The sequence below is a fragment of the Lepisma saccharinum genome, chromosome 20, assembly GCF_977018435.1.
Source record: "Lepisma saccharinum chromosome 20, izLepSacc3.1, whole genome shotgun sequence".
Lineage (NCBI taxonomy): Eukaryota > Metazoa > Arthropoda > Insecta > Zygentoma > Lepismatidae > Lepisma > Lepisma saccharinum.
The window spans coordinates 2131893-2159721 of NC_139248.1; the positions used below are offsets into that span (position 1 = coordinate 2131893).

At 37.0% G+C, this 27829-nt stretch overlaps 1 protein-coding gene across 1 annotated transcript in view; it reads right to left on the reverse strand.

Annotated features, from left to right (window-relative positions):
- Positions 1-1491: 1491 nt before the first annotated feature.
- Positions 1492-27829, reverse strand: part of LOC146003629 (zinc finger protein 711-like) — a 35991-nt gene continuing 9653 nt past the window's right edge. Inside the window, exon 4 of the mRNA XM_083141951.1 lies at positions 1492-4251. Within this exon, the coding sequence (XP_082998077.1) occupies positions 3108-4251 (1144 nt within the window). The 3' untranslated portion in view covers positions 1492-3107. The remainder of the gene's footprint in view (positions 4252-27829) is intronic.

Below are 27829 nucleotides of genomic sequence, written 5' to 3' on the forward strand. Positions count from 1 at the left end.
AACTAAATATGCTGACCAAGGCAGTAATTTATTTTATTAAAAACATAAACTGAAACGTAACGTTTCAACCTTCTAGCAAGGTCTTCATCAGACTCTGTATCAAGTACAAAAGTAACAAGATACACAAAAAGGGCATTATATATACACACAGACATTACTCCCTCCAGACTATTAGAAAGTTGTTAGGAACTTTCTAGCAGGTGGCTTTCACTTTCCAACTGTACTCTCACCTAAAAGGCTAAACATAATTACTTTCATATAGAATGTGAAGAGATATTCATATAGAATATCTCACGCTCTTTTTCCTTCATTTTTCTCCCTTCTCCTCTCCTCTTTCTCTCTTGTCCTTTCCACTCTTTCTAACACCTTCTTCCATTCTGTTTAACTTCAGTCCCCCATTCCAGTTCATTATGTCTTCTTCACCTTTCTTCTCTATTTCCTTGGCTTCCTTCCATTTTCTCACTAGCATTCTCTTCCCCCTTCCTATCTGCTTAGCCTCATCCCACTTTATGTCATGTCCTGTTTCTCTCGTGTGTTTAAATATTGCATTTCTCTCTCTTTTAAGTCGTACATCATCCCTATGTTGTTTCAACCTGTCTTTCAGCCTTTTTTCGTTTCTCCTATGTACACACTCTGACATTCTTTACATTTCACTTCGTAGATAATCCCTTCCTCTTCCTCTTCTCCTTTTTCTTGCTTGCATTCTTCGCTATTCTTAAGATGCTTCTCCCTCCCTTCCTGTAAGTTTTTGTGTATCTTGTTACTTTTGTACTTGACAGAGTCTGATGAAGACCTTGCTAGAAGGTTGAAACGTTACGTTTAGTTTATGTTCTTAATAAAATAAATTACTGCCTTGGTCAGCATATTTAGTTTTTCATAATCATGGAAACAAGGTTTAATGGTGTTATACTATGTTAAGTACCTAGTTTTTTCAAATGAACCTGAAGGAGGGGTTAGTTAGTCTCCGAAACGTAGTTCTAAAGAACGGAAAATAGGAACAACATACTCGCATACTTAAGTACAGTTTTTAACATTAAAATTTTTATAAAGTCTTTTTGTCTTCAGGTTGAAGCCTGATGATAGTCTAAAGTAAAATCGCCAATAAACTATCGTTTTCCCCTGCAGTCGTTATTTGAGCGTGAAGCATCAGTCACATTTGCTAGTCGATTATTTTCTGTATTTAATCTGGGCTTCAGAGATAGAATAGCTAGCCTAGAATATACACATATGAAATGTGGTGACAAATGTCCTCACATTCTTTTAACATGATGAAAAACAAGTCATAAAAATGTTGTTATAAAAACTATTTAGAAAAAAAAATCAGCAAAGATCTGGACATGACATACAAAAATGCAAGTAAGATCCACAGTGATTTAAATTGAAAATATATTCACTTTGAAACTCTTGCACCGTGGGATATTTGAAAAAAACAAATAGGTTCATTTTACATTTATTAAATTTATATCTAGCTGAGTAATGATTTACCTCTCACACACACACATACAAAGCAATATATATATCAAATTAACTCCTAATCAAACATAATGTATTTTTATTAACAAAGCAGGAATAAAAAGAAAATTAGGTCAGAAGATAAATTTCACAAACCAAATTCTCTGGACTATTTTCAAACACAGTATACAGAGAAAATTAAAACAAAATTTGGCTCACTCAAATTGAATACAAAATAGTGGGACACTGTCCAGATCCTTATTGGACAAGTTGAAACAGTGAAATGGATTTGGCAATCCAACTTAAATGTTCATGGCTCATTTAATGCATTTACTCGACTTTACATTTTTCAGGGGACCAAGTGAAGAAAAATTAATATGTGCAAAATCCAGAAAAAATTATAACATGTGGGGACAATGTAAATTGAATATATAGTGCAGGAACTGGGGTTCCACTACATAAATCTTTATGTAGTGCTTGAATATCAGTGAAAAAGGTTTTGAAAACAGTATTGAAAACATGTAATAGCATCATTCATTAAGTGCAAGAAACACAAAAAATCAATTTGAGACAGCAAGGAGCCCCAACATTATTACCTTATGAACATCCGCAAGATCTTTACAAAAAATTGTAAGGAACACTATGGTGAAGAATGATCAGCACATACCTAATTCAAATAAATATTGTAATAGTTAATATGCATTGCAGATCTACATAAAATAGAATAAAATACATTTACATCCATATAAATATTGATGCTAAATAAAGGAACAAAAGTCACAAAGATGTGCATACAACTATGTACAATTACAATACATGAAAATGAAATATCAATTTTATTTGCTAATCAACATCATAAGGACCACAGCACACAATATTATCACATTTAACATGATAGATTACATCTTAGCAATAAGATGTGAATTTAAAAAAGATGTGTAAACTACAGTCATGTTTTGAAATACGGAAACAAAGCAAGGATGTTATTAATCTTACAAGAAAGACGTTTCTGAGATATACCATATTTGCTGGTGTATACGATGCACTTAAAAAAAAATAGGTTTGAAAAACAGGGTACATCTTACATGTCATTAGTCAGTTTTTCATTACTTTCATTTCTGGAAACTTTCTCTGGTTTGAATTAGACAATTTCTTTCTTGTGGTGTGTGACGAAGAAGATTAAAATGTATTCTTACCTAGTTAGATAAGGGACGTTATTTGTTGAAAGTAGACCTATATATTACTCTATATTTGAAATACTGTGAATTATTTATAAATTCTGTGATAAAGTTTATACTCTAAAATGTGTGTGAAAAATGGGGTGCATCTTATGCGCCGGAAAATACGGAATACATGTCATAAAATTTTAACAGAAGTGTAAATCCGAAATTAAATAAGTAATATTCAAGGGAAAAAATGTAAGCAGCCAGTAGTTTATTATTGGTCTCAAAGCTCAATAGGCAGTACTTAGAAATGCCATTTTCTTAGAAATAAAAAAAATCAATAAGAGCAATTATTTCAATTAAAAATAGAAATTAGGTAAAATTAAAACTGCATCCATCAAGAAATTAGGTAATTCCTTTCCCATTTGGCACACATACATCAACTCTAGTGTTAATTTCAATTTCTTACATAAAGTAAGAAAAACTTCACAATTAGGGGTTTAACGGATGACAAAATTTTGCATGAAGCGACAAACGGTTCTTCTTAAAACTGTTGTTGCAGATTTGGCACTTGTATTCCAGTTTGTCAGTGTGAGATGAGACGTGTAGCTTGAGGGCCAAGTTGGACAAGAATATTTCGTCACACAGTTCACATTTGAATTCCTTCTCCTTCCTGGAATCGTCGTGAAACCTTAGATGACAACGCAGTGCTCTCACGGAGAGAAAGGTTCTCTCGCACAAATCACATTCTACAACCTGCTGGTGCTTCTGCCTGTGAGCCTCGAGGGAAGAGAGCCACTTGAATCCCTCTCCACAGTCGAGGCATTTGTACGGCTTCTGGGTCAAGTGTCCCTTTTCGTGTATAAGAAGAGTCCGCAGCGACGGGAGCTTCTTACCGCACGTAGTGCATTGCAACCCCTGCCTTGGCGAATTCAAGTTCTCTCTCACCGGCACGTTCACGTTATCGTCGCCAGGTTCCAAATTGTCCTGCAGCAACTCTTCACCGTTGGTTCCGGCGTGCATCACTTTGAAACCCTCCTCTCTATGACACTGCCGAACGTGATAGACTAGCCAGGATTTCGCTTGGTAAGTCTTCTTGCAAATTTTACATTCGTGAGGCTTTTTGTGACATTTCAAGTGTTCCTTCAGCCTTGCAAGATAGACAAACTTCCTGCTGCAAACATGGCAGGTACCTTTATACTTACCAACATGATGTTTTATCATGTGGAAATGCAACTTGGTTTTGTTCGGAAAAGTTTCTCCACACTGATTGCATAGCTTTTTACTGAATCTCTCTCCCTTATTACAGTACTTCTTGTGTAAGGCTAGACCTTGTGCAGTTGTGAACTTCCTATCACACCCACATACATATGCAGATTTTGCAACATGAATTCTACTGTGGGATTTCAATTTTCTAAACGTTGAAAACTCCCTATTGCACACATTACATGTGTGGTAATTACCAATTGAATCATCTAGCTTATTACCAACATAAGATATATCATGGTTATAGCTGGTTTCCTTTCTAACTCGACTGTTTGAAGTGCAATGTCTGTCAAGCTCTGTAATAGTTCCTGGACCACCCTCAGTTGCATTATCTTCCTTTCGTAAATTAACATTTTCACGGAGATTATAACTGAAAAATAAATAAATAATTAAATTAACACTCGTTCATACAAGAAACGTAGAATAGAATAGAATGGTCTTTATTTAAGCAGGCGTGTTTTAGCCTCGTGGGCCGTTCTTATACCCAACTCTTGTCAGAGATACAATAAATGAATAAAAACAAAGAGAAATAAACAACACATAATGATCATGATAATACAACAAATATGATATAAAGATTATACAATGACAAAATAATACATTGTATTGATTAGTATGTATACTGTGGAGTAAAGATAACTAGAGGCATGCAAATTTCGTTTTTGACGAAAACACGAAATATGAAATAACATGCTGTAATGTTCATTTTTCATGTTTCTGAAAGGTGTGAGGTGCATTTTTCTACCCTGTTTTGTCACGAAATAATGCGAAATGAACTGCAAAACGCGAAATATACTCTTAAACACGAAATTTACCGTTTATATAACGACACGACACTTTCCGAAGTCTGAAGTATCCTGTGAGTTATGCAATTCACGGAAAATTCATTAATTCTGCTGTAAATATTTGACAAGCAAAAATGGACTGTTTTACCCAGGAATAAACTTAATACTCTGGTAACTACATAAATGTGCTATTAGAAGGGGTAAGTTTATTTTGTGTAATAAGTGCAGTTTTTAAATCAAAGTTAGAATTATATTCACAATTTTAAAACCAAAATGTCATTTTTTATAGCACTTTTGATGTGATTATTCACTGCTATAACACCGAAATTTTATTTTATTTACCGCTTTTGAACCCGAAACCGACTCCGTTTTTGTACCGAAATTTTGTTTTTTATTTACCAAAAATATGTGCCTCTAAAGATAAGTAATGAATCATTAGTAGTGCATTGTGGGAGAGGGGTGTTAGGTATGCTTTACATGATTTGTAAGTACAGGTGCAATTATCACGATTGATGTAGGCCAATCCTCAATGATAACTTAAATGACAACTGCACATTAACATTCACATACAAGTTCAGTTTTTGGGCCTCCCCAATAGCATGGTGGTAGCATCGTTGCCTTGTAATCAAGGGGTCCCAGGTTTGATACCTGGTGGTGGCACATAGTGCTTCAGATCCCACTTTAAACTGTAGGTCCATATGACGATAATGGTCATAGGCAGCTCTAACGAGTCAAAATATATTTGGTTTGGATTGAAAATGTAGAACAGGGGCCAATCGAGCTTTTTAGTTGGTCATCATTGGCAGCTGTATGCTGAACAGCCGATCGGACTGTTTATTAATGCAAAAAAATCGCAATTGATATACTCATATACCATAACTGTAAATTGAACTACATACCTGTATCAGGGGATAAAAATATTGGATCGTAATGTTAATACTAAAATTAACAGTGTTTCCACGTGTGATATTGTATGGTGGAAACATTATCATAATGGGTAATGAACTTTGCAAGCTTGAAAGATTCGCTGTAACCGGAAGGATGCAAATGTACAAGTGGACTCAGTATGAGAGCGGATCACGGAACCAGGGAGCTAACATAGAGGGAATCTGTTTCAAGAATGTCGGTTCAGGGACTCGGTCCAGGAGCGAGAGAGAAGTATGGTGGTTGCTGGATATTGTCAGAAAGAGGATCGGGTGTATGCGGGACTGTTAGGTGATATGAATTGGCACGACATATTTGACAATGTTCACAGTTTATGATCGGTATGGATGGAACAGAGTATATAGATATTGTTCAGGATAGGGACAAATGGGAGGCCTGTGTTGCTGCAGCCATGGACCTTCGGGTTCAAGAAGGCTAGAGAGTTAGTTAGTTATGGTTATAATGTTTTACAGTAATAACTATTAAAAATAATAAGAGACAATTTTATTTCAAATTTTTATTATTATTATTAAAAATGTTATTAATTTAATTCCTTGGGGAGACTTTTGAGTGAATATCCAGCATAACTGTTCTTCCGATATCTTTCTACACTTTATCCGGTTAGTGCACTAGAATGCATAGCTATGCTATTCTATTGTGTTTTTACATTCCTAGTTCAAGAAGAAGTAGTAAAAAATAGAGGGATATTAAGTATAAAAAAATAATGTGTTTGTGTGTGTCTTGTGTAGTAGTTGTGCTGTCTAATGTGTTTATGTTCGTCTTGTGTAGTAATTGTGCTGTCTAATGTGTTTGTGTTTGTCTTGTGTAGTAGTTCCTCCATTCATATTGAGGGTTAGGCGTAGAGCTGACAACTCTGCACTGTAAAAAAAATGTCAAGAAACAGCAATATAAGGCCATGGATGTTCAGGAGGTAAAATAGTCCCCCGTTCGGATCTCCGGGTGGGGACTACTTTGGGAGGTCCCTGGACTAAGGATAAGATCTACATTAGGAATAAGGATATTAAATTAGGCACCTGGAATGTTCTGAGCCTTTACGGGCCTGGAGCATTTCAGTGTACAGTTAATGAGATAGTGAAGTATAAATTAGATGTAGTAGCTGTCCAGGAAGTTAGGTGGCCAGGAGAAGGGAATTGTAAAACTAAAAATTATACTTTTTTCTATGGTGGTACTGAAAATCATAATTTTGGAACAGGCTTTTTCATAAATAATAGAATTATCTCGGCTCTTAAAACAGTAGAATTTATTAATGATAGGATATCATATGCAGTTTTACAGGGTAGGTGGTGTAAAATTATTTTAATAAACATACATGCACCAACGGAAGATAAAGATGGTAATACTAAAGATGATTTTTATACAGAGTTAGAACAGGTCTTTGATAAATTTTCTCAGTATGATATGAAAATTCTGTTAGGTGACTGTAATGCACAGATTGGCAAAGAAGAGACATTTAAACCCACGATTGGTAAAGAAAGTCTTCATGAATTAAGTAATGATAATGGTATAAGATTGATTACTTTTGCAACCTTAAAGAATTTAATTGTGAAAAGTACCACTTTTATACATAAAGATATCCATAAATATACCTGGTCTTCTCCAGATGGTAAAACTCATAATCAGATAGATCATATTCTCATTGATAAGAGAAGGCATACTAGTATAATTGACGTTCGTACACATAGGGGTGCTGACTGTGCCAGTGACCATTATTTAGTAATTGCTAAATTAAGAGAAAGACTCTCAGTGATAAATCATAAGCAACAAAATCTAAAAGTGGACTGAAGTTAAAGATGCTATTAAAAGGCTAAAGAATAACAAAGCACCTGGCATTGATTTAATACCAGCTGAGTTAATTAAGTATGGTGGAAATTCATAAATTAATTTGTTTAATATGGAATAAAGAAGAAATCCCTCAACAGTGGAAAGAATCCATAATTGTTCCTGTGTTTAAAAAAGGTGATAAAATGAACTGCAATAATTACAGTGGAATTTCTCTACTCTCAACAACATATAAAATATTATCTAACATTATTTTAACAAGACTAACCCCATATGCTAATGAAGTTATAGGTGATTATCAATGTGGATTTAAACGTAACAGATCAACTACAGATCAAATTTTTCACATCAGACAGACACTTGGGAAAAAAAGTGGGAATATAATGAAAATGTCCATCAGCTATTCATTGATTTCAAAAAAGCATATGATTCGGTCAAAAGAGATAAATTATTTAATATATTAGTAGAGTTTGGAATACCTAAGAAGCTTGTTAGTATGATAAAAATATGCACCAGTGAAACAGAAAGTATAATTCGTGTGACAAATTTACAATTCATGATGGGTTAAACCAAGGAGATGCATTATCTCCATTGCTCTTTAATTTTGCCTTAGAATATGCTGTTAGGAAGGTAAAAGAAACAAAACAAGGACTAAAATTAAATGGTGTGACTAAGTTGTTAGCATATGCAGATGATGTAGACTTACTAGGGGATGATGTGAATACAATTAAGAATAATGCTAAAATATTTTTCAAAACTGCTAAAGAGATAGGTTTGGAAGTTAACAAAGAGAAAACTAAATACCGTGCATCCATTTCGATCTTCAGCCGAGAGATAAGGGAGAAGCGTGGCGCGCGGCGCAGACGGAGAAGCCGACATTTGCAGCCTGTAATGCCCGCTTATTTTTATGGACGTATGCAGACATTTATATACATATTGCAAAACGAGCACTAACCTGTGTTATAAGATTACGGTTATAATTTTAGTAGCTTAGTGGCTGTATGTCCCGATGATTTTGACACGCCCACCTCTTGTGAAACACGGCGTAGAGGTTTCTTTGGAGAATGTTCTAACGCTGCACCAATATCATCGAGTTTTGCTTCGGTTAGAATCAGTCGTTTTTGCTTAGGTGTTTTAAAATTTAACGATCCAGTTTCTCGTAATTTAAGGACAAGATGTCTAACCGTATCTCTATGTGGAGTTGAAACGCCTGGGAATTTCTGTACAAATTGCCTACACACGTCTCGACACGAGTCTGTTTTCACGTACGTGTCATACATAATAAATCTTTGTTCTAACATGAACCTTGCGGCTGGCATTCCAATCGTCTAACTGACACAACACACATACACACTGCAATAACACAAACAAGTAACTGCAAGTAACCAAGAATAACACTCTTGCGCACAGTACGAAATTAACACGCTCTTGGTTTACATTGCTCGCCACTATATTCACAGCTCTGGCTTCTTCTAGTCGCGAAGGAACAAAAAAACTCGAGCTCGGAGATATCGGATTGCAAGGAAGCTTACGAAAACCATTCACTTTTAACGGTTTCGTGTGCAGCATAATCTTGATACAGTGTTGCACATTCGAAACCTCCAAACGATCCCCATCGACACAAAACTCTTTCAAGGATATAAACTTAAGCAGGACGTTACTGGTCAAAATTATGATTAAAATGTTCTATTATCTGTGGCTCTTAACATCGTTTCTAAAGCGTATTTTTTTGTGTATATAAGGGCAGAACTTGGATGAATTACAGATGATAAATTATAACACAAGTTAGTGCTCGTTTTGCAATATTTATATAAATGTCTGCATATGTCTATAAAAATAAGCGGGCATTACAGGCCGCAAATGTCGGCATCTCCGTCAGCGCTGCGCGCCACGCTTCTCCCGATCTCTCGGCTGAAGATCGAAATGGACGCACTGTATATGCTTACAGGCCGAAACCAAGGGTTAGGTAATAATCAAAATCTAATTATTGATAATAACTAGTTTGAATCAGTTTCCAAATTCAAATACTTAGGAGTAATATTAACAAATGAAAATTATATTAAAGAGGAAATAAAAAGTAGGCTTAATTCAGGAAATGCATGTTACTTCTCTCTTCATAAACTTTTGTCTTCTCGTTTAATATCTAAGAAACTAAAAGTTAAAATATACAAAACAGTAATTTTGCCTGTAGTATTATATGGATGTGAAACTTGGTCCCTTACATTGAAAGAGGAACATAAATTGAGAGTATTTGAAAATAAGATGCTTAGGAAAATATTTGGACCTAAAAGGGATGAGGAGACAGGTGAGTGGAGAAGGTTACATAATTTAGAACTACATAATTTGTATTCATGGCCAGATATTATTAGAATAATTAAATCAAGAAGACTTAGGTGGGCAGGCCATGTGGCACGAATGGGAGAGGAAAGAGGAGTTCACAGTTATAACACCATTAAACCTTGTTTCCATGATTATGAAAAACTAAATATGCTGACCAAGGCAGTAATTTATTTTATTAAAATTATTATTATTTGTGAGAAGCAGGATAGACTGGACATAAACAGAAGAAGGAAGAAAACGGGCAGGGAAGAATTGGAAGAGAAAGAAAAAGAGAGAAGGTTTGAAATAAGGAGTATGGGGAAGACCACAGAAAAGATATACAAAGTGCTTAGGAAAGCGGGAATTAAAACTTACAGGAAGGGAGGGAGAAGCATCTTAGGAATAGCGAGGAATGCAAACAAGAAAAAGGAAAACAGAGAAGAGGAAGGGATTATCTACGAAGTGAAATGTAAAGAATGTCAGAATGTGTACATAGGAGAAACGAAAAAAAGGCTGAAAGACAGGTTGAAACAACATAGGGATGATGTACGACTTAAAAGAGAGAGAAATGCAATATTTAAACACATGAGAGAAACAGGACATGACATAGAGTGGGATGAGGCTAAGCAGATAGGAAGGGAGAAGAAAATGCTAGTGAGAAAATGGAAGGAAGCCAAGGAAATAGAGAAGAAAGGTGAAGAAGATACAATGAACTGGAATGGGGGACTGAAGTTAAACAAAGAATGGAAGATGTTAGAAAGAGTGGAAAGGACAAGAGAGAAAGAGGAGAGGAGAAGGAAGAAAAATGAAGGGAAAAGAGCGTGAGATTAAAAGTCCAACCACATTCTATATGGAAGTAATTGTGTTTAGCCTTTTAGGTGAAAGTAAAGTTGGCAAGTGAAAGTCACCTGCTAGAAAGTTCCAAACAACTTTCTAAATAGTCTGGAGGGAGTAATGTTTGTGTAAATATAATACCAGTTTTTTGTATCTTGTTACTTTTGTACTTGATACAGAGTCTGAAGAAGACCTTGCTAGAAGGTTAAAACGTTACGTTTAGTTTATGTTTTTAATAAAATAAATTACTGCCTTGGTCAGCATATTTAGGAGTTCACAGGGTTCTTGTTGGGAAACCTGATGGTAAGAGACATGTAGGAAGGCCAAGACGAAGATGGAGGGACAACGTTGAGATGGACCTAAGGGAAATCGGTAGGGATGGAAAAGAGTATATAGAACTTGCTCAATATAGGGAAAGATGGAAGGCCTGTATTGCTGCAGCCATGAACCTTTGGGTTTAAGAAGGCTAGGGAGTTAGTTAGTCACAGTTTATGAAATCCAACAAATATCAAAGCAGGACTGAACGTGAAAATGGATATTGTGAGTTGTTTGGGCGATGTCGTATTCTGGCCAGATCACGTGTGAAAAGTACGGACATATCTCCGTTCTACACCAGTACAGTAACAAAGTGAGTGCAAAGGAATTCCTATAATTCAACAATAGAGGTATATCGTAAATTGCTAGCATTCGTGTGTCCGATTCATGGCCATGATGCGTCTGAACTTCGTACGTTAAACTTGGCAGGAAATCTGCACGCCGTGCAGCCATATTGGTCAAAGGTTGACAAAGATTTTTGAGCAGGTTTGAAACAATATATGTACTTTGTTTCTTGCCATAATACTGAAGGTAGTCTATCACTAATATTTCTATGCAAGATGAACCAGTATGAGAAGGGATCTGGTGGTTTTGTCATAGGTAGGCATGCCTGAGTAAATTTGGAGGGTTGATGGGTTATCATCCTGACGTTATTTTGAGCTAATATTATGATTGCCAAAGACATGACTTTAAGGTGTTCTAGCAGAATCGAATTCTGGGTTTTTGTTAAGCATGGTTAATATGAAACACATGTTTGTACGTACTTAAATTTAAAAACAAGACTATTGAATAATTAATAAGGGTGTATATAGTACTAAATTTACCATGTGCATCATACAGAATCAGGGTAGTTTAAAATATTGCTCCTGAGATTGTTGCAGGCATTTGTGGTCAGTTCACGGTTTATATGAAGGATATTACACGTCTGTTCAAATTTGTATTTGCACTGACGTAACCTCTTGTGTAAAATAAATCTTATATTATTCATCTAGGATTTTACGATTTGCAACCTTAAGACCGTATGCAGTGTGGTGGTTGTATATTTGCATGTTATTGGCAAGGTTCTTTTCAGACAAATACAATGTTCATCTCGATTGGTCACTGAGAGTTTAGTCCATGCTTGAAAGTGTACCGGATTAGTACGATTAGACAACATTTAGAAGGGTAGGAGTTTATTTCAGAATTTAGTACAAAGCCTTTGGAGAGGTGGGATTGGTTCAGATGTTGGGTGAATAAGGTCAAGATTGTATATTTGTGGGAGTGTGGGTCTTGTGAAAGGTTTGGCTAATCGAGATAAATTGACAATTGTGATTGAATATCTCTGCAGTTCGAGCGCCATCGCTACAGCAATATCGACCATAGCTCTGGGAGTTTCTTTGGAGATTTTCAGATCTCTGAGGACGAGTCCAGAACTCATTTCGTGTTTGGAGGCTTGTGATATCCAGTACCTATTAGCCTTACTGTGCATAAAGTGGACTTAAAAAACACCAACTCAACTCAATCAAGTTCAGATTTTTGTAAAAGCTTACAAATTACAAAGCAGCATACCAGGGTTTGCAACTACACTAGATATTGAAGTGCCTTTGGTAAACAATGCATCAAATTTGGGTACCAAAGTTCACAATTCAGTTGCGAGGATTCAGATGTCAAAACCAGTCAATTAAAAAAATTGACATTTCTTCAAAGCAAACTCTTCACGACGGAGGAACTGACTCGGCAACCGAAAATATGTATGCTTCCCTCCCACAACCAGCAAGATAGTCTTGCACTTCAGAACTAAACTGTCAATCAAGTTGCTTAGTTGATACCACAACTACACCTTAGTGGAATGCATGAATGTATCTGCCCAGAAAAAATAGAAAAATCTTAGGAAGTTCGGTTGAGTTGGGGCTTGTTTTTCGACATAAGAAAATGCGAGATAATTACAAATGAATAATGAATATGCAGGGGCAAGGCAAGCTGCATTAAGGGATGGTGGGGGCCGCGAGTTTGACATGGCTGGCAGACAATCGTGAATATTCTTTAAATAGTTTAAAATTAAAATGGACATGCAGTAATGGCACTCTGACCACAATGGTGAATGCCGTCCCTCATAGCATAGTGCTAATGGTCTTGCCTTGTAATCAGGGGGTCTTGGGTTTAATCCCCAACACCTTTCAGTGGAAAAAGCTGCCTTCCTAGCCGAAACTCCAGAAGAAAAAAACACTAAGTTGCTGACCAAGGCAGATTTATTAAGAAATAAACACACTTAACAAGTAACATTTCAACCCTGTATCAGGGTCTTCCTCAGACGAAGAACTAAACTAATGTTACTTGTTAAGTGTTTATTTCTTAATAAATCTGCCTTGGTCAGCAACTTAGTGTTTTTAATTGAGTTTATTGTGAAATTTTAACACCGGAAGTACCCCTGAGGGATAATGGTGCATGTACATTACAAAATACAACATGTTGACATCGCACATAATATATATATATATATATATATACACACACACACACTAATGAAGAAGGAGACAGTAAACACTTACCACACGAAGAGAAATTATTCTATATTTCGCGATCTATGTCGCATTGTCAAGTTGAAGAAGAAAGATCGGCGTTACTAAGCGAAGAGGCACAGAATTTGGTATATATATATATATATATATATATATATACATATACATACATACATCGATTGGGCAGTATTTTTTTATAATAGTATAACATAATATAATAGTAAAATCATACAATGACAAATAAAATTATTACTTTAAGTGAACTAGTGCTGTAAAAGTACAATATTATATAGTGTATACAATCTAAATTTATTTTATAAAGTTATTCAATTCCTGACATTCTTTAACTGAATATAAAGTATATTCCAATAACAATTTTTTCACTTTATTTTTAAAGATTGTGGTTCTTTCAAAATTTTTGTAACTTTTTGGTAACATATTGTATAACTGGATGCCTGTGTAAAAAGGTCCTGTTTGGTATGCAGTTAGCCACACTTTGGGAATGTGGAAGTTATTTTTTTGGCTGGTATTGTAACTGTGAGTGTCTATGTTCTTTGGATAGTTCGATTTTGTTTCGTGTATGAAAGTAATTGTTTCAAGTATATACAAACTTGCAAGTGTTAATATACGATTTTTTTTAAAAAGAGGCTTACATGTATCAGTTTTGTATGCATTTGCCAAAATACACAATGCTCTTTTTTGAATTTTATATGGAAATGGAATATGGAAACAAGGCTTAATTATATTACTATTTCCAGAAGAAAGACAAAATGTAAGAAAAATATGCATGGCCTTCCTTTGCATGCCCCCAATAATCCAGGAGTGGGCAAATACAGGATGGCCAGTCGACATGGTGCCTGAAAATTTTCACCTGGCACCTGAATTTTGAAATTCAGTTCTAAAAAAAAGGGAATTAAAAAAAATCAAGTTCACTTTGGAAGATTCCAATGTTTCAAAAAAATAACAAGTACAGTATATGCTTTTTAATATTTGGGTTTTCTGTATCACATTTATCATTAAATCAAAATAATAAAAATGTCATTATACATTTTTTCACTGTTACTAGCCAAATTTTAAAAGGTGCAGCAATATGGTAGAGTCAGCCCAGAATGCATTGCATGGTCATACATGCTGTTACCAGTAAAGCCTTCTTTGGAAAGGCCACCCCAACACAAGAATTAGTTTCATTAAATGCAATCGTACATTAATAAATTAAACATTTTAAAACCACATTTCAAAGTGTGTAACTTTATCTTACTTGGATTCATGAGTTGGTCCACATAAGAAAAAATGCTGGCTCCTAAATTATTTTTAGTTTTGTCTACCCCTGAGTTGCACTCCAATCTTAAGAGTGGCCTGGAGGTTGGCATGAAAAGAGTTTTCCTGCCCTGGCACGATACAGAGACACCTAGCGACATATCAGTGAACTCGCAATTTTTCTCTGTTGTGTCCTAAACTAGAGGAAGAGCACAGGCCGGAGGGCAGAGGACCTCCCCCCCATGGTGGAAAGACTTGCCACCATGTTTCCCCCCTGTCTTCACCACCCCCTCCCCTTCGTGACCGCTGCGAAAGGGCACCGCCTGTTTCATTTCATTCTGGTTTCGGCTTCTTTCAAGATTTCTCCACTGGCAAAATATTCACTGCTGGCTCTGGCTGGCCACAGCAGACAGTCAGGACCTTCACAAATGAGATTTGGACTGAATAAATTTTGTTGATTACAGTGGCTGCTATAATTATGTAGAATTTCTCTTTGTGCGGTTGAGATTATAAATTGAGAGTAAAGAAGGAGGTAGAGATTATCAGTTGAAAGTAACGACGAATCAAGTAAGAATAACTAATTGAAAGTACGCTGTGTAAATGTATAGCATACCAGTGGCAGTGATAACAAGGCAGAGGCATACAAGTCGCCATTTACTTTCTTTTTTTTGTAGGGGGTTTCGTGTTGATACAAAATTTGTATCTAATAGTAATAAGCACAAACAATAGTAACAGTTATTATTTTAACTACTACGAACAGTGCTGATAATAATTCGAGATGGACGGGAGCGAGACTATTTCGAATTTAAAGGAAAAAGTCTCGGATATGTGGAATGACCTAGGGATAATCAGAAGAGGCGAAAGACAAACCAATGGAACAAAATGTACAACTACAGTAGTAGCAATGATGTAAGGTAACGAATAGGTAAACAATGAACTTACACTTTATGTATTACCCATCTTTTAAACAGCTCAAACGTATTTGAAACTTTCTACATGTTATCATTTTGTATCATTATGATAGGTGTTTCCCCTCGAACTAATATGTATTGTTGTTAAATTCCTTTCTCCTTGCACAAATGTTTATTGCTCATTCAAGTTCTTGAAATATTTTTAATGTTATTCGTAATACCTTTAATTTGCTGCGTGATTTTTGTGTTATTTAATATTAAGACCTATTACTGATGATGTCACAGAATAGTGACTCACCTGTATGTATATATCTTGTAAGACCTGATGCTATGGTAATTATGGACTGTGTTTAGTTTTTAGCTTTGGCTTTCGCACCCCTCAGGATAAGTCACGTATCATATCTGGTCATCTTGCTCCGAAATAACTACAAGTATTACAGTCACAATGGCAGTTTTACGGATGACGTCAAGATGGAATGTTTACTGGAAACCGAACAATTGAAATGTAACACCACCGAGAGTGTAGATACGTTGATTGATTATTTTTCGTCGCTTTCTGTCACTTTTGGCTAATCACGACATAAAATGGTGATTACATGGAATTGATGAAGGGATACTCGCAAAGAACATCCGTGCCCTGGCAACTTATAATCCCCACCCTACCATTAATTTCAATTGATAATACGCACCTCACCATTACTTTCAATTGATAATACCCACCTCCCCATTACTTTCAATTGATAATACCCACCTCCCCATTATTTCAATTGATAATACCCACCTCCCCATTACTTTCAATTGATAATCCCCACCCTACCATTACTTTCAATTGATAATACCCACCTCCCCATTACTTTCAATTGATAATACGCACCTCTCCATTACTTTCAATTGATAATACCCACCTCCCCATTATTTCAATTGATAATACCCACCTCCCCATTATTTCAATTGATAATACCCACCTCCCCATTAATTTCAATTGATATCCCCACCCTACCATTACTTTCAATTGATAATACCCACCTCCCCATTACTTTCAATTGATAATACCCACCTCCCCATTACTTTCAATTGATAATACCCACCTCCCCATTATTTCAATTGATAATACCCACCTCCCCATTATTTCAATTGATAATACCCACCTCCCCATTAATTTCAATTGATATCCCCACCCTACCATTACTTTCAATTGATAATACCCACCTCCCCATTACTTTCAATTGATAATACCCACCTCCCCATTATTTCAATTGATAATACCCACCTCCCCATTAATTTCAATTGATATCCCCACCCTACCATTACTTTCAATTGATAATACCCACCTCCCCATTACTTTCAATTGATAATACCCACCTCCCCATTATTTCAATTGATAATACCCACCTCCCCATTAATTTCAATTGATATCCCCACCCTACCATTACTTTCAATTGATAATACCCACCTCCCCATTACTTTCAATTGATATTCCCCACCCTACCATTACTTTCAATTGATAATACCCACCTCCCCATTACTTTCAATTGATAATACCCACCTCCCCATTACTTTCAATTGATAATACCCACCTCCCCATTACTTTCAATTGATAATACCCACCTCCCCATTATTTCAATTGATAATACCCACCTCCCCATTAATTTCAATTGATATCCCCACCCTACCATTACTTTCAATTGATAATACCCACCTCCCCATTACTTTCAATTGATAATACCCACCTCCCCATTAATTTCAATTGATAATAACCACCTCCCCATTATTTCAATTGATAATACCCACCTCCCCATTACTTTCAATTGATAATACCCACCTCCCCATTACTTTCAATTGATAATATCCACCTCCCCATTAATTTCAATTGATAATACCCACCTCCCCATTATTTCAATTGATAATACCCACCTCCCCATTATTTAAATTGATAATACCCACCTCCCCATTATTTCAATTTATAATACCCACCTCCCCATTACTTTCAATTGATAATACCCACCTCCCCATTATTTCAATTGATAATACCCACCTCCCCATTATTTAAATTGATAATACCCACCTCCCCATTATTTCAATTTATAATACCCACCTCCCCATTACTTTCAATTGATAATACCCACCTCCCCATTATTTCAATTGATAATACCCACCTCCCCATTATTTAAATTGATAATACCCACCTCCCCATTAATTTCAATTGATAATACCCACCTCCCCATTACTTTCAATTGATAATCCCCACCCTACCATTACTTTCAATTGATAATACGCACGTCTCCATTACTTTCAATTGATAATACGCACATCTCCATTACTTTCAATTGTTTATCCCACCTATTACTTTCAATTGGTAATCCCCCTACCTCACTATTACTTTAAATAACTAATCCCTACCCCCACGTTATATGTAATTCCAATTGCTCACAGCCTCATTATTTGAACTTACTAAATTTCGTGTCTCATTATTTTCAACTTTAACGCCCTATTATTTATTATTTGGATTTACTAAATTCAAATGGAATTCGGTAAAATTTTATGTATAGAGCTCTTAAAATATTAAAAATTTAAATAATGAAACAAAGCATTTGTGGTGGTTGTGCAAAATGCAGCAAACGTATGACGAAGATTAATATGTACACATTCATAATTAACAAAATTCATCAATTAACAAGAATTGTGCAAAATACAAAGAAAGGTAACTAGAAAGAGAGAATGAATTATTTACAATTAAACCTAAACATATGGCTTGTCCTACAACGTTTACATCAATATTACAATAAATAAATTAATTAAAATTCTATATATTACAGGTATGATGAAACAACGATATTCTAGTTGACAACTTGTTAACAAATGTCTAATTGTAGTTATTGTGGAAAATGGTTAAATAGTACAATGTACATATGGGAAAATTACATGAACTTTCAAAACATTGCAACAGATCAAAGAGTACAAATCCACAGTCAATAGAACATATACATTATTAAAAAAAGATTCACATATTAATGTTATTAAAAATCACATTTTCTAGCACTATATTTCGTACAATAATTGAAACTGTAGATAGTTAAACCAAATAAACACTATATTTTATGCAATAATATAAAAAGAAAATAGTTAAATAAAATGCATCACAAATACTTGTAAACAAACCCCTTCTCAAATTTAACATTTTATGAGGCTAAGCCTTTTTTCATCCTTGCTTCCAGTATATAAGAGGGATCTCGGATTGACATTGATCTACTCTGGCGTGGATCCACCAGCTCTGGTAAAAGGCAATTCATGTAGAATTGCTCGAGTTTTGGAAGCATTTTCTCTTCCCAGAACTTATCGTCTCGGTCAATTCTTGCTACTTTTACGCCGAGCGGAGTCCACATTGCATATATGCAATATTCTCTCTTTGTTACGTGCAATTGTCCCTGGACCTGGTAATAGTGGTTATGAGTTGTCTTTATTCCTTCAATTGTGCATTGTTTTGACAAATTCCACGCAGTAGATTTCTTGGAGCGGATTGCTTCATCAGGTGTTAGCGTAGATGCAGACGAAGGACACTTCACTTCCACTATACCCTTGTCTCCAATTAGGCCATCAGGGGATGCTCCAAGGAATGGTATTTCGGCATCAATGAAGAGTCCACAATCCACCACTGCTTCTTTGAGTTCTTTCTCCACGTCTCTTTTCGCTCTTTCTTCGTTTTCACGTCCATATGCCATTGAAACACAATCAAATTTTGAATACAGAATTTCTCTGACAATTGACTGGCAGCTAGTGGTGGGCAACATCTTGCAGACTCGTCCAAAATACGAGGCAGTCAGAAGTTTCCGGCGTTGCTCCATCCATTGACCACTCCTGGATTGAGCTACAGTCATTCGCTCTATTTTGGCACGTTCTGATTCCGACTTCCGGATGCTGGCGAGAAATTCCTTGCTCTCTCTCTCAAAATCTACTTCTGGCATGTCGGGTCTCTGTGCATGAGGTCCGTAATTCTCGTCCTGTTTGCCATTCAGTCGCGGGAAAATTGATCTGCGACATTTCTTGCTCGTTGAATGCGACTTTTGTTCTGCCTTCCTTTTTCTGCTCCATTCAGTTTTCTTGGCTATTTCACTAGGACTGCAATTGTACATCTTCTTGTGCAGTTTGTAAAATGCCAAACCAGTGTTATGACGAACAACTGCACCAGCACATCTTCCTCCATATGAACGACCAGCAGAATAATTAATCCTCTTTCCTCCAACGAACTTTGCCACAGCAGAATTATAATGTTCCACGCGATTACTGTCCACGTCTTGCATGAGACTTCTACTGTGCAAACTAAGTTGCCTCACTACACTGTTTATTTTCTTGAGCAAACCACATTCTTCCAGTTCCTTGATAAAGCACTTTTCACGCAAATCTTTTCTCTTGCAGAAATATTCTGCGCAGCTGTTATGATTTCCAAATACATGATTGGTTATGTTCAAAATGTCTTTTCTAACATTTTCTGTTTTGTTAGCTGTTGATACATTTTCACTTCTTCGATACTGAACAGCCTTGACAACTGCTGTTCTAAATCGCAGTATGTTCTCGCCCAACTTCTTCCTCATCACTGTCGTGTTTCTCTGTTTGTCACTTGTGATAGTGATATCACGGAGTTTATTGCAGAAGTTTCGTAATAGGTGATGAAACAGTAGAACAAAACTTTACCATTCTGTTTTGAATGCTGCAATGCTCTAGGCATATTCTGCAGTGTAGATGGAGCAATCATTGCAGAGGCATCACTAATACTGTTTTCGTAGTGAGAATAACACTTATAATAGTTCGTGCTAAGGAAAGAAATGTAGATACATATTTACAAATGAACTATCATGAGTGAATATATTTTACAGTATTTTTCAATAGCTGTTAACTCGACATAAATCTTCTTTACTGATTTGAGTTTTGTCAGTCATTCTTGATCATTCGGCTCGGCTGTTTCATTAATCTTCCATTATGGAAAACAACTTTTCACCAAGGCAAGTAAAACCAAAATTAATAAAATTTCTACAGCAAAATAGCTTATTCGAGGATACTCCTATGGGAGATATGAGAAAAATCAAGGATAGCCCACCTCGCGACATTTATTTTTCAATACGAGTTGCACTGCAATTCAATAAGTTCCATTCGAAGGCAGGACTTGCACACGTATCATCAAAAGAAAAGGGAGCAGAGCAGAACAAGAATATTGCCCTTCGCACCCTCTGAAGTCTTGAAACCTGTTTCCAAATTCATCACGTAGTATTTTTACTGTGGACAAATATTCCTGCCATTCATGGTATTCCTGAGAAGTTGAGAAGGACAAATTATAACTTTATTAAAAAAGTTTTAATATAACGGAAGACTGTAACTTTGCAAAATGACCTCCACTTCCTTCAAAATATCAGCCCTTGTGTCACGGGGAGGATTCATTCAAGTAGTTTTACTGTCATATCGAGATGAGAATCGCATCCACGAATGAAGGGAGCTAACCCAGCTAGCTCGCAGACGTTCGTAATTTCACATATTGTGAGCGAAAAGGCAACAACACGAACAATTTCTGCTTTCAATTGTTCGTTGACTAAGTTATCAATCCTCTCCTCAACTGTATTTCTGATTTTTTAATATTTTTTTTATTAGCGTTGCTTTTCTGCCACGTTTGGCTAATGGCGACGATGAGGATGAGTAATTGTATGATGAAATTGATGAAGAGACACATACAAAGAACACCCATGCTCAGGCCAGGATTCGAACCCGCAACCTCTGGTGTCGCAACGGGCTGTGCTAACCACTCCGCCACAGAGGTTGGCAAATTTATTTCGTGATATAGAAATACTTCTGAATGAATAAACTTTATCAGGGTACAAATTTTCTACGCTTTTCACTATTCACTTCACAACAAAAGTAAGCATTTCACTTGAAAAATCTACATCCCTCTTCTATAGTCCTTTTCTTACTCCCACGAAGTTTGGGCAGCCATATGGTTCCCTGAAACTTTTACAGAAACTGACTTTTCTTCCAGGTAAATCCTTGAAAATCAAGAAACAAACTCATAGGCGACAGAAAGTATGCACGCTGCCCTCCCCCAGCTGGCAAGATATTTTCGTACTTCAGAAGTAACATGTCCATCAGCTTGCTTAGTTGACACAACACCTACTCTATAATGGAGTGTATACCTGTGTAGGGAAAATTGGTCAATGTGTTCAAGTTTGGATGAGTCTGGTCTTGTATCACGAGAAAAGAGAAAACGGGATAACTACAAATGTATAGATAATTTCAAGCATGAAGTGTTAAGTGGGGCCAAGGCGGGACACATTAACAGATGCTGGGGCCTACATGCGGCTCGCGGGCCGCGAGTTTGACTGGCCGAAATATCAGGAGAAAAGTTGTTACGCTTCTTCCAGGAGACTCGAACCTGCGCGCGTCCCGTAGCTGGAGAGCCCAAAGCATAACGCCTTAGACCGGACGGTCACGATGCAGGACAGCAGGCCCGTAGGCAGAATTTTTTTTGGGGGGGGGGATGCTCATCCCTTATCAGCAGCTGCCATCTAAGGGCAAAAAAGTGAGGGAACCTCTGAAGATAGTGTTGCCCACGAGACGAGACTTTGGCCTGTCTCGTCTCGTGGAGTCTCGTGGAAATGCTGTCTCGTCTCGAAAATATTCGTTTGTCTTATGACACATGGTCCATCTCGTCTCGTCTCGAATTTTTAAAAGCCTGTCCCGTCTTGTCCCGTGGGCAACACTATCTGAAGATGAGTTTTTGTTTCCTAATTTTAATTTGGCAAAGGGGAGCTCTCTCACTGCACCAAGCGCCGTCAACCCTATGCCGGTCGTTTGAGTATCTTGAGTTTGAGTTTCTGTAAGTCTTCTTTATGTATAGATAGGCTAATAGGGACTGGACCTACATTTATAGTGGGATTGAACTATTGGGCGTCCACCAGGTACCAAACTCGGGACCTTTTGACATTACGAGGGTCATCTTTACCATTACGCTATAGGGGAGGCAAAAATATCTGAAACTAAGAAGACATTTTGAATGGACATGTAGAATGTAGGAGGCAGGGTTCGCGCTGAAGAGGAAGAAGACGGAATTCTCCCTCCCCTTTCCTAACCTGTACATCTCTAATGTAATTCTCAATCAAGCCAGGAGTCTTGTCCTTCTACATTTTATGTCACTTTTGTTATTGTTAATGAAGAATTCAAATTAATAATTTGTCTTTAAATCTCAAGTTAGCAAGTCAGCCAAAATTATGTTTTTATACTAAATTTTAGATTAATTGAAGATTTGCAAAGAAACAGTAGACCTTTTCATGATCCTTCCACTCCAAAAACAAATGTTTTGTAAGTCACATCAAGTTTATGTTTGGAAATAGTGAAGTTCTAGGAACCACACACACACACACACATATGTAAGCAACAACGATAGTAGGCTATTGTAATTTGGATAGGATGTGATTTGTGAGCGGAACAAGCATGGGAATTTAACGAAGTTCCTTTGCGAATCATCAATTATGTGTGTGTGTGTGTGTACACGTATTTCCTACCTGCACCGTTGACTCACAAAGTACTACATGTGAGGTAAAACTATCGAAATGTAAAAAGAGGAAGCGCTACCACCCTCCCCGCCTTTTCTACATTTTATTCAAATCGAACACCAGGCACGTATCGAGATATATATTTCGGAGGGGCGTCCTAACGTAATGTCTCAAAATAATAATATTAATAATGGTAAATTAAAATAAGTATAATTATATTAAAATAATTAATCTATTTTTATTACATTAATAGATAAGAAGGCGATATAACAACAGTGATACAGTATAACATCACGTATTCATTATCTAGCTTACGTGTAGTTAAGGTCGGCAAAATTTGTAAATAAATAGAAACTGCCCTGGCAAGGAAATTAATGCCAAATAGATAAAGAATATAATATTTATTGAGTATGAAAAAATGATGTTAGATCCAGTTGACGAAAGTAAAATGCCTGGTAATATTTTGCATGTTATTATAAGTAGTAATAATTCTTGCATAAATCTTCTTTGGTACTGTCATTCAAAGTCGTATTGCTTTCCAATATTTTTGCGGAAATAAACAAATTGCGACTAAACAACAACCTTATTTTCATTACTTAATTGAAGTTATTTTATGATCTCATTATTTAATTTTTGTACTTGGTAAGTCTTTCGGGGGGAGGTTGGGACTCCTGGACCCCCCTGAATACGTTCTTCGCGGTAGGGATCGAGATAAAGTTACTGTGTCACTGGTTCCAATTCACTGTAAATATGCTCTGCTTCTCTACACTCAAACATACACAAACTCATGGCCTTCCTGCTTTCTTGGTTTCTTGCCTGGGAAAGAGGCAATAAATCAAGCTGTGACAGCTACGGGACCTTCTGATGAGGGGACGGAACCCAGCTGTGCAGAGGATTCAAACACCCGCGCGAAAAAGCCCTCCCTTCAGCCTGGGGCAATTTTCGAACAGAGACATCTAGTGGCCAAGTGGCGAACTATGATGAATGAAATTCGGCTGAAGCGGCCGTATCTTTCGCCGTCGATAATACATGACATTTTTAAACAATCATTTTGGGCCGTGCAAGTGACTTTTGAAAGAAAAGCCCTCCCTGGCTTAGTCATAAAAGGATTGAGCATTACGTTAGTATGCATCATAATGGCCATTTTCGTTGGTGCTACCCACAAATCCTATAACCATTCTGTGCTTATTTACGTATTTCCTTATGGGAAATTGAAAAAAAATAATGGTATTTGTGCACATTTATCGAACTGAAATTGCATAAATGTGTCATGTACTTAAAGTTTCATAAAGTAAGTTCACATCCACTGCGTGTTTTCCGGCAAATTTTTGTCCTAAAACGTTATATTCAACAAAATGCAAAAAAAAGCCCATGTTAAATTTAAGCGCTTTCCACGGCGACCTTCGCCAAACTCCACCTCCCTCTTAAGAACAAACTTTAAAAAATGGCTCTCCTCCAATCTCTGGTGCTTGCGAGCTGACAAAGGAAACCAACATGTTACAATTACAAAGGAAACCTAGTTGGTGAAAATGAAGGATGAGCTCAACTCCAAATGATATAGGTTACCTTACACCTTCTCCCTGTCAAAAATCCGCAACAAATTCATGCAGCCAAACTCCTCTGCCCCATTCACAGAAGGCAAAAATGAAAGATTCAAAACTCAGACATCCCTGCTGCTGTCTATGGAATCCAAAAAATGCACAAACCTATGACCTCCCCCCACATACAATTCTTGCTGGCTTCAAACAACCAGGGAACTGACCCGCAAAGTGGCTGCAACAACATAGGATACGTGAGTGCAAGCAACGACTAAAATATGTCTGGAACAGTCAAGAAGTAAATGAAATGGTCACAGGATATGTGGGGGGATGACAAAATCAAACTAGCCAGCATAGAAGTCCAGAAAATATGCCCATCCATACCAAGAGCCTTTGCCAAGTGGTTATTAACTAACACCACAAATCCACATGAGATTGAATTAATCATAAAAGTCTGTCTGGACCCCTCTGCCTTCCAATTTAAGGGCCAGTACTTTTACCAAGAAGAAGCACTTGCCATGCTAAACCCTTTTGTATTATGAATTCAATATAAACTACAGTGGGGCCACAAGCAAAAGAACTTCTGCAGAACCATGTGTCCTATACACCATCCTTGCGTATGGAGGTAAGGGATAGACTTGAGGAGGCTTCCTTGTGGTGCGATTTGAAATGATGGTTTGTGGTTGCTCTATAGTGTTCTGGTCTCGTGCCTGCTTCCCAAAATTGACTACAAACAATATGCAGAAGTCCATCCTCCTCTACAAAGATGATGAACAACTGCAGGAAGTACACAACAAGTATCAATTTTCTGCCCAAGTAAGAAAAGGATATTCCACCAAAGTATGCTCATGTTCACATAAAGTGGCACACTTTATAAGGCTGAACACTATCTGCACAGAAGTGTACCTTGACCTCACCATATGCAGAAAAAAATGACAAATTCAAGACCAAAATGCACAGTCTTGTGATCAAGTGGTTACCATTTTTGATGATGGCACAGTGACATAATGTACTAGGTGCTGGATGTTCACCCAAGTCAAAAATATTTCATAAGACACCTTCTACACTACACCAAAAAAATTCTCCATACTCAAACTTTCCTACAGAAACACATTGAAAAACATAAAAGGCAAAGTGCCCCGTGCAATGGGGGATGTGAGGGTAGGCCCCATCGATTTTCGATCTCAGCCATTTTGGAGGTGATGTGATCAGCACAATGCTCCAGCCACTTTTACCCCCCAGGTACCCATTGATTTGAGGCTAGGTGAGCTCAAGGAAGTTTTATCCCCAGCCTATTTACACAGTGCCAAGGATGGAAAAATTCAGACTTTAGATCACCCTCCTGGGAACCCAACACCAGTCTCTTGCCTGACAGTCAGATGTCCTACCGACTGCGGCTCTATTGGAAAATATAGTATTACCTATACTTAGGGACATGTAGTTATCGTTTTAACGATAACACCAAAAAGTTGAGGAAAGCAAAATAGTGTTTAAAATGTATTTGGGTAGGTTAAGGAGGCAGGTTTTTGGTGTTTCGGAATCGCAAAATAACGCAAATTAAGCCATTTTTCAGAATAACACCGAATTTTGCACTTTAACGTGGAGAAATATGCACTATAAACAGGGCATAACACTTCTTCCGTTCAAAAAGAACTACCAGAAGTGCTGTGAGATTTGTCCATTTATAGTCTAGCTAGTGAATGTTCGATTCAAAAGAGTTTGTCATGCTCCATGTATTTCAGTCTGGCGCAGAAATGACTGAAATGGACGCGGTGGCTCAGTCGGTAATGTGTCTGACTACCATGCTAAAGGTCCCGGGTTCAATCCCTGGCCGGTTCAAATCCGGAAACTTTTCTAATGTTGGAAGCGGCCCCGTCGCCCACCCAGCATCGAATGACATGGGTACCTGGGGAAAACCCTGGGGGGTAAAGGCGGTCAGGGGAGTGATGTTGATCACCCCCACTCACGACCGGATCAAGAAAGTGTGGGGCTACAGTATTTTGTAATCACTGAATTGCAAACTAACATGGGAGCGGAAGGATTCCTTGATTAAGCGCAATGGAAGTGAGAGGCTGTTTCATGACCACTATATGCACATAAAGGCTAATCGGGACTGGAGCCTCTGTGGTGACTCCACTGGGTATCGGTCCCGGAACCACTTGATTACAAGGCGGCGATACTACCACTACGCCATCAGGTAGGCCAGAGAAGAAAAGTAAAGTGAGCAAAACAAACCAGCAACTTTCTGTCGCCAAAGGCTTCGAGATGCTTAAAAGAAGGAAAGAAGACAAAGTGTACATCACACTTCTAACTGTGTGAAGCCTTTGTTAAGCAATCATTCCATTGGAGTGAATGGGAAAAAAATATGCTATCTTTCTATTTAGAAATGCTTTTTTATAGGAACTGTGGTGAGTGAATACTGTGAACAATTACTACGCACCATCTGTGTATGCGTGGAAAATCATTAATGTTCATGTAAACTGAAAAGTGAATTTAAGAAAACATTTTTTGAAAATTTTATTTTGTGTGAGTGAAAGTTTTAGAAATATGATTGTGCTCACAGATTTCGGTAATATCGTTCAATAAACATTTCATATTTAGTGACAGATGAGATGAAATAGTTTTCCAAATGCAAGAAATTTGGTAATTTTGCTCAAAGGTAAGCCTTCGATTTATTTATTTTTGTCATTAAAACTAAAATTTGCCTTAATTTTCCATAACTAAAGCAATGTGAAAATCTTATGCATAGAAGAAACAGTAAAAATGCATTTAAAATAACACCGATTTTCAATTAATAACACCGAATCTTGCTTTAAACCGCGAACCGAAATTTAGGGAAAAATAAAACCTATACCTATACTGAAGCCGTGACACAAACACAAATCACCTTACAGCAAAAAAATAAAAGGCTGGAGAAGCTGCTTGCAGCTTTCTACTTCATTTTGTTTGAATTCCACATCATACACAAATAGGATAGTCAGGACTGAACCTACCGTTTAAAGTGGAATCCAAACCACCATGCAACATGCCTCCACAAGGTATCGAACCTGGGGCCCTTTGATTAGTTAAGTGCTGTATAGTGTTTGTGTTGGTGTCTTGAGTTAAGAGCAAGAATTTCCTGCTCGAGGATGAGCACAACGCACATATTCTCGACAATTTAATGTAAAGATAAAGAAACACGGGTGTCTACCAGTCAAGAAAGTCAAAAACTTATGCAATTTTTTACAGTATAGTG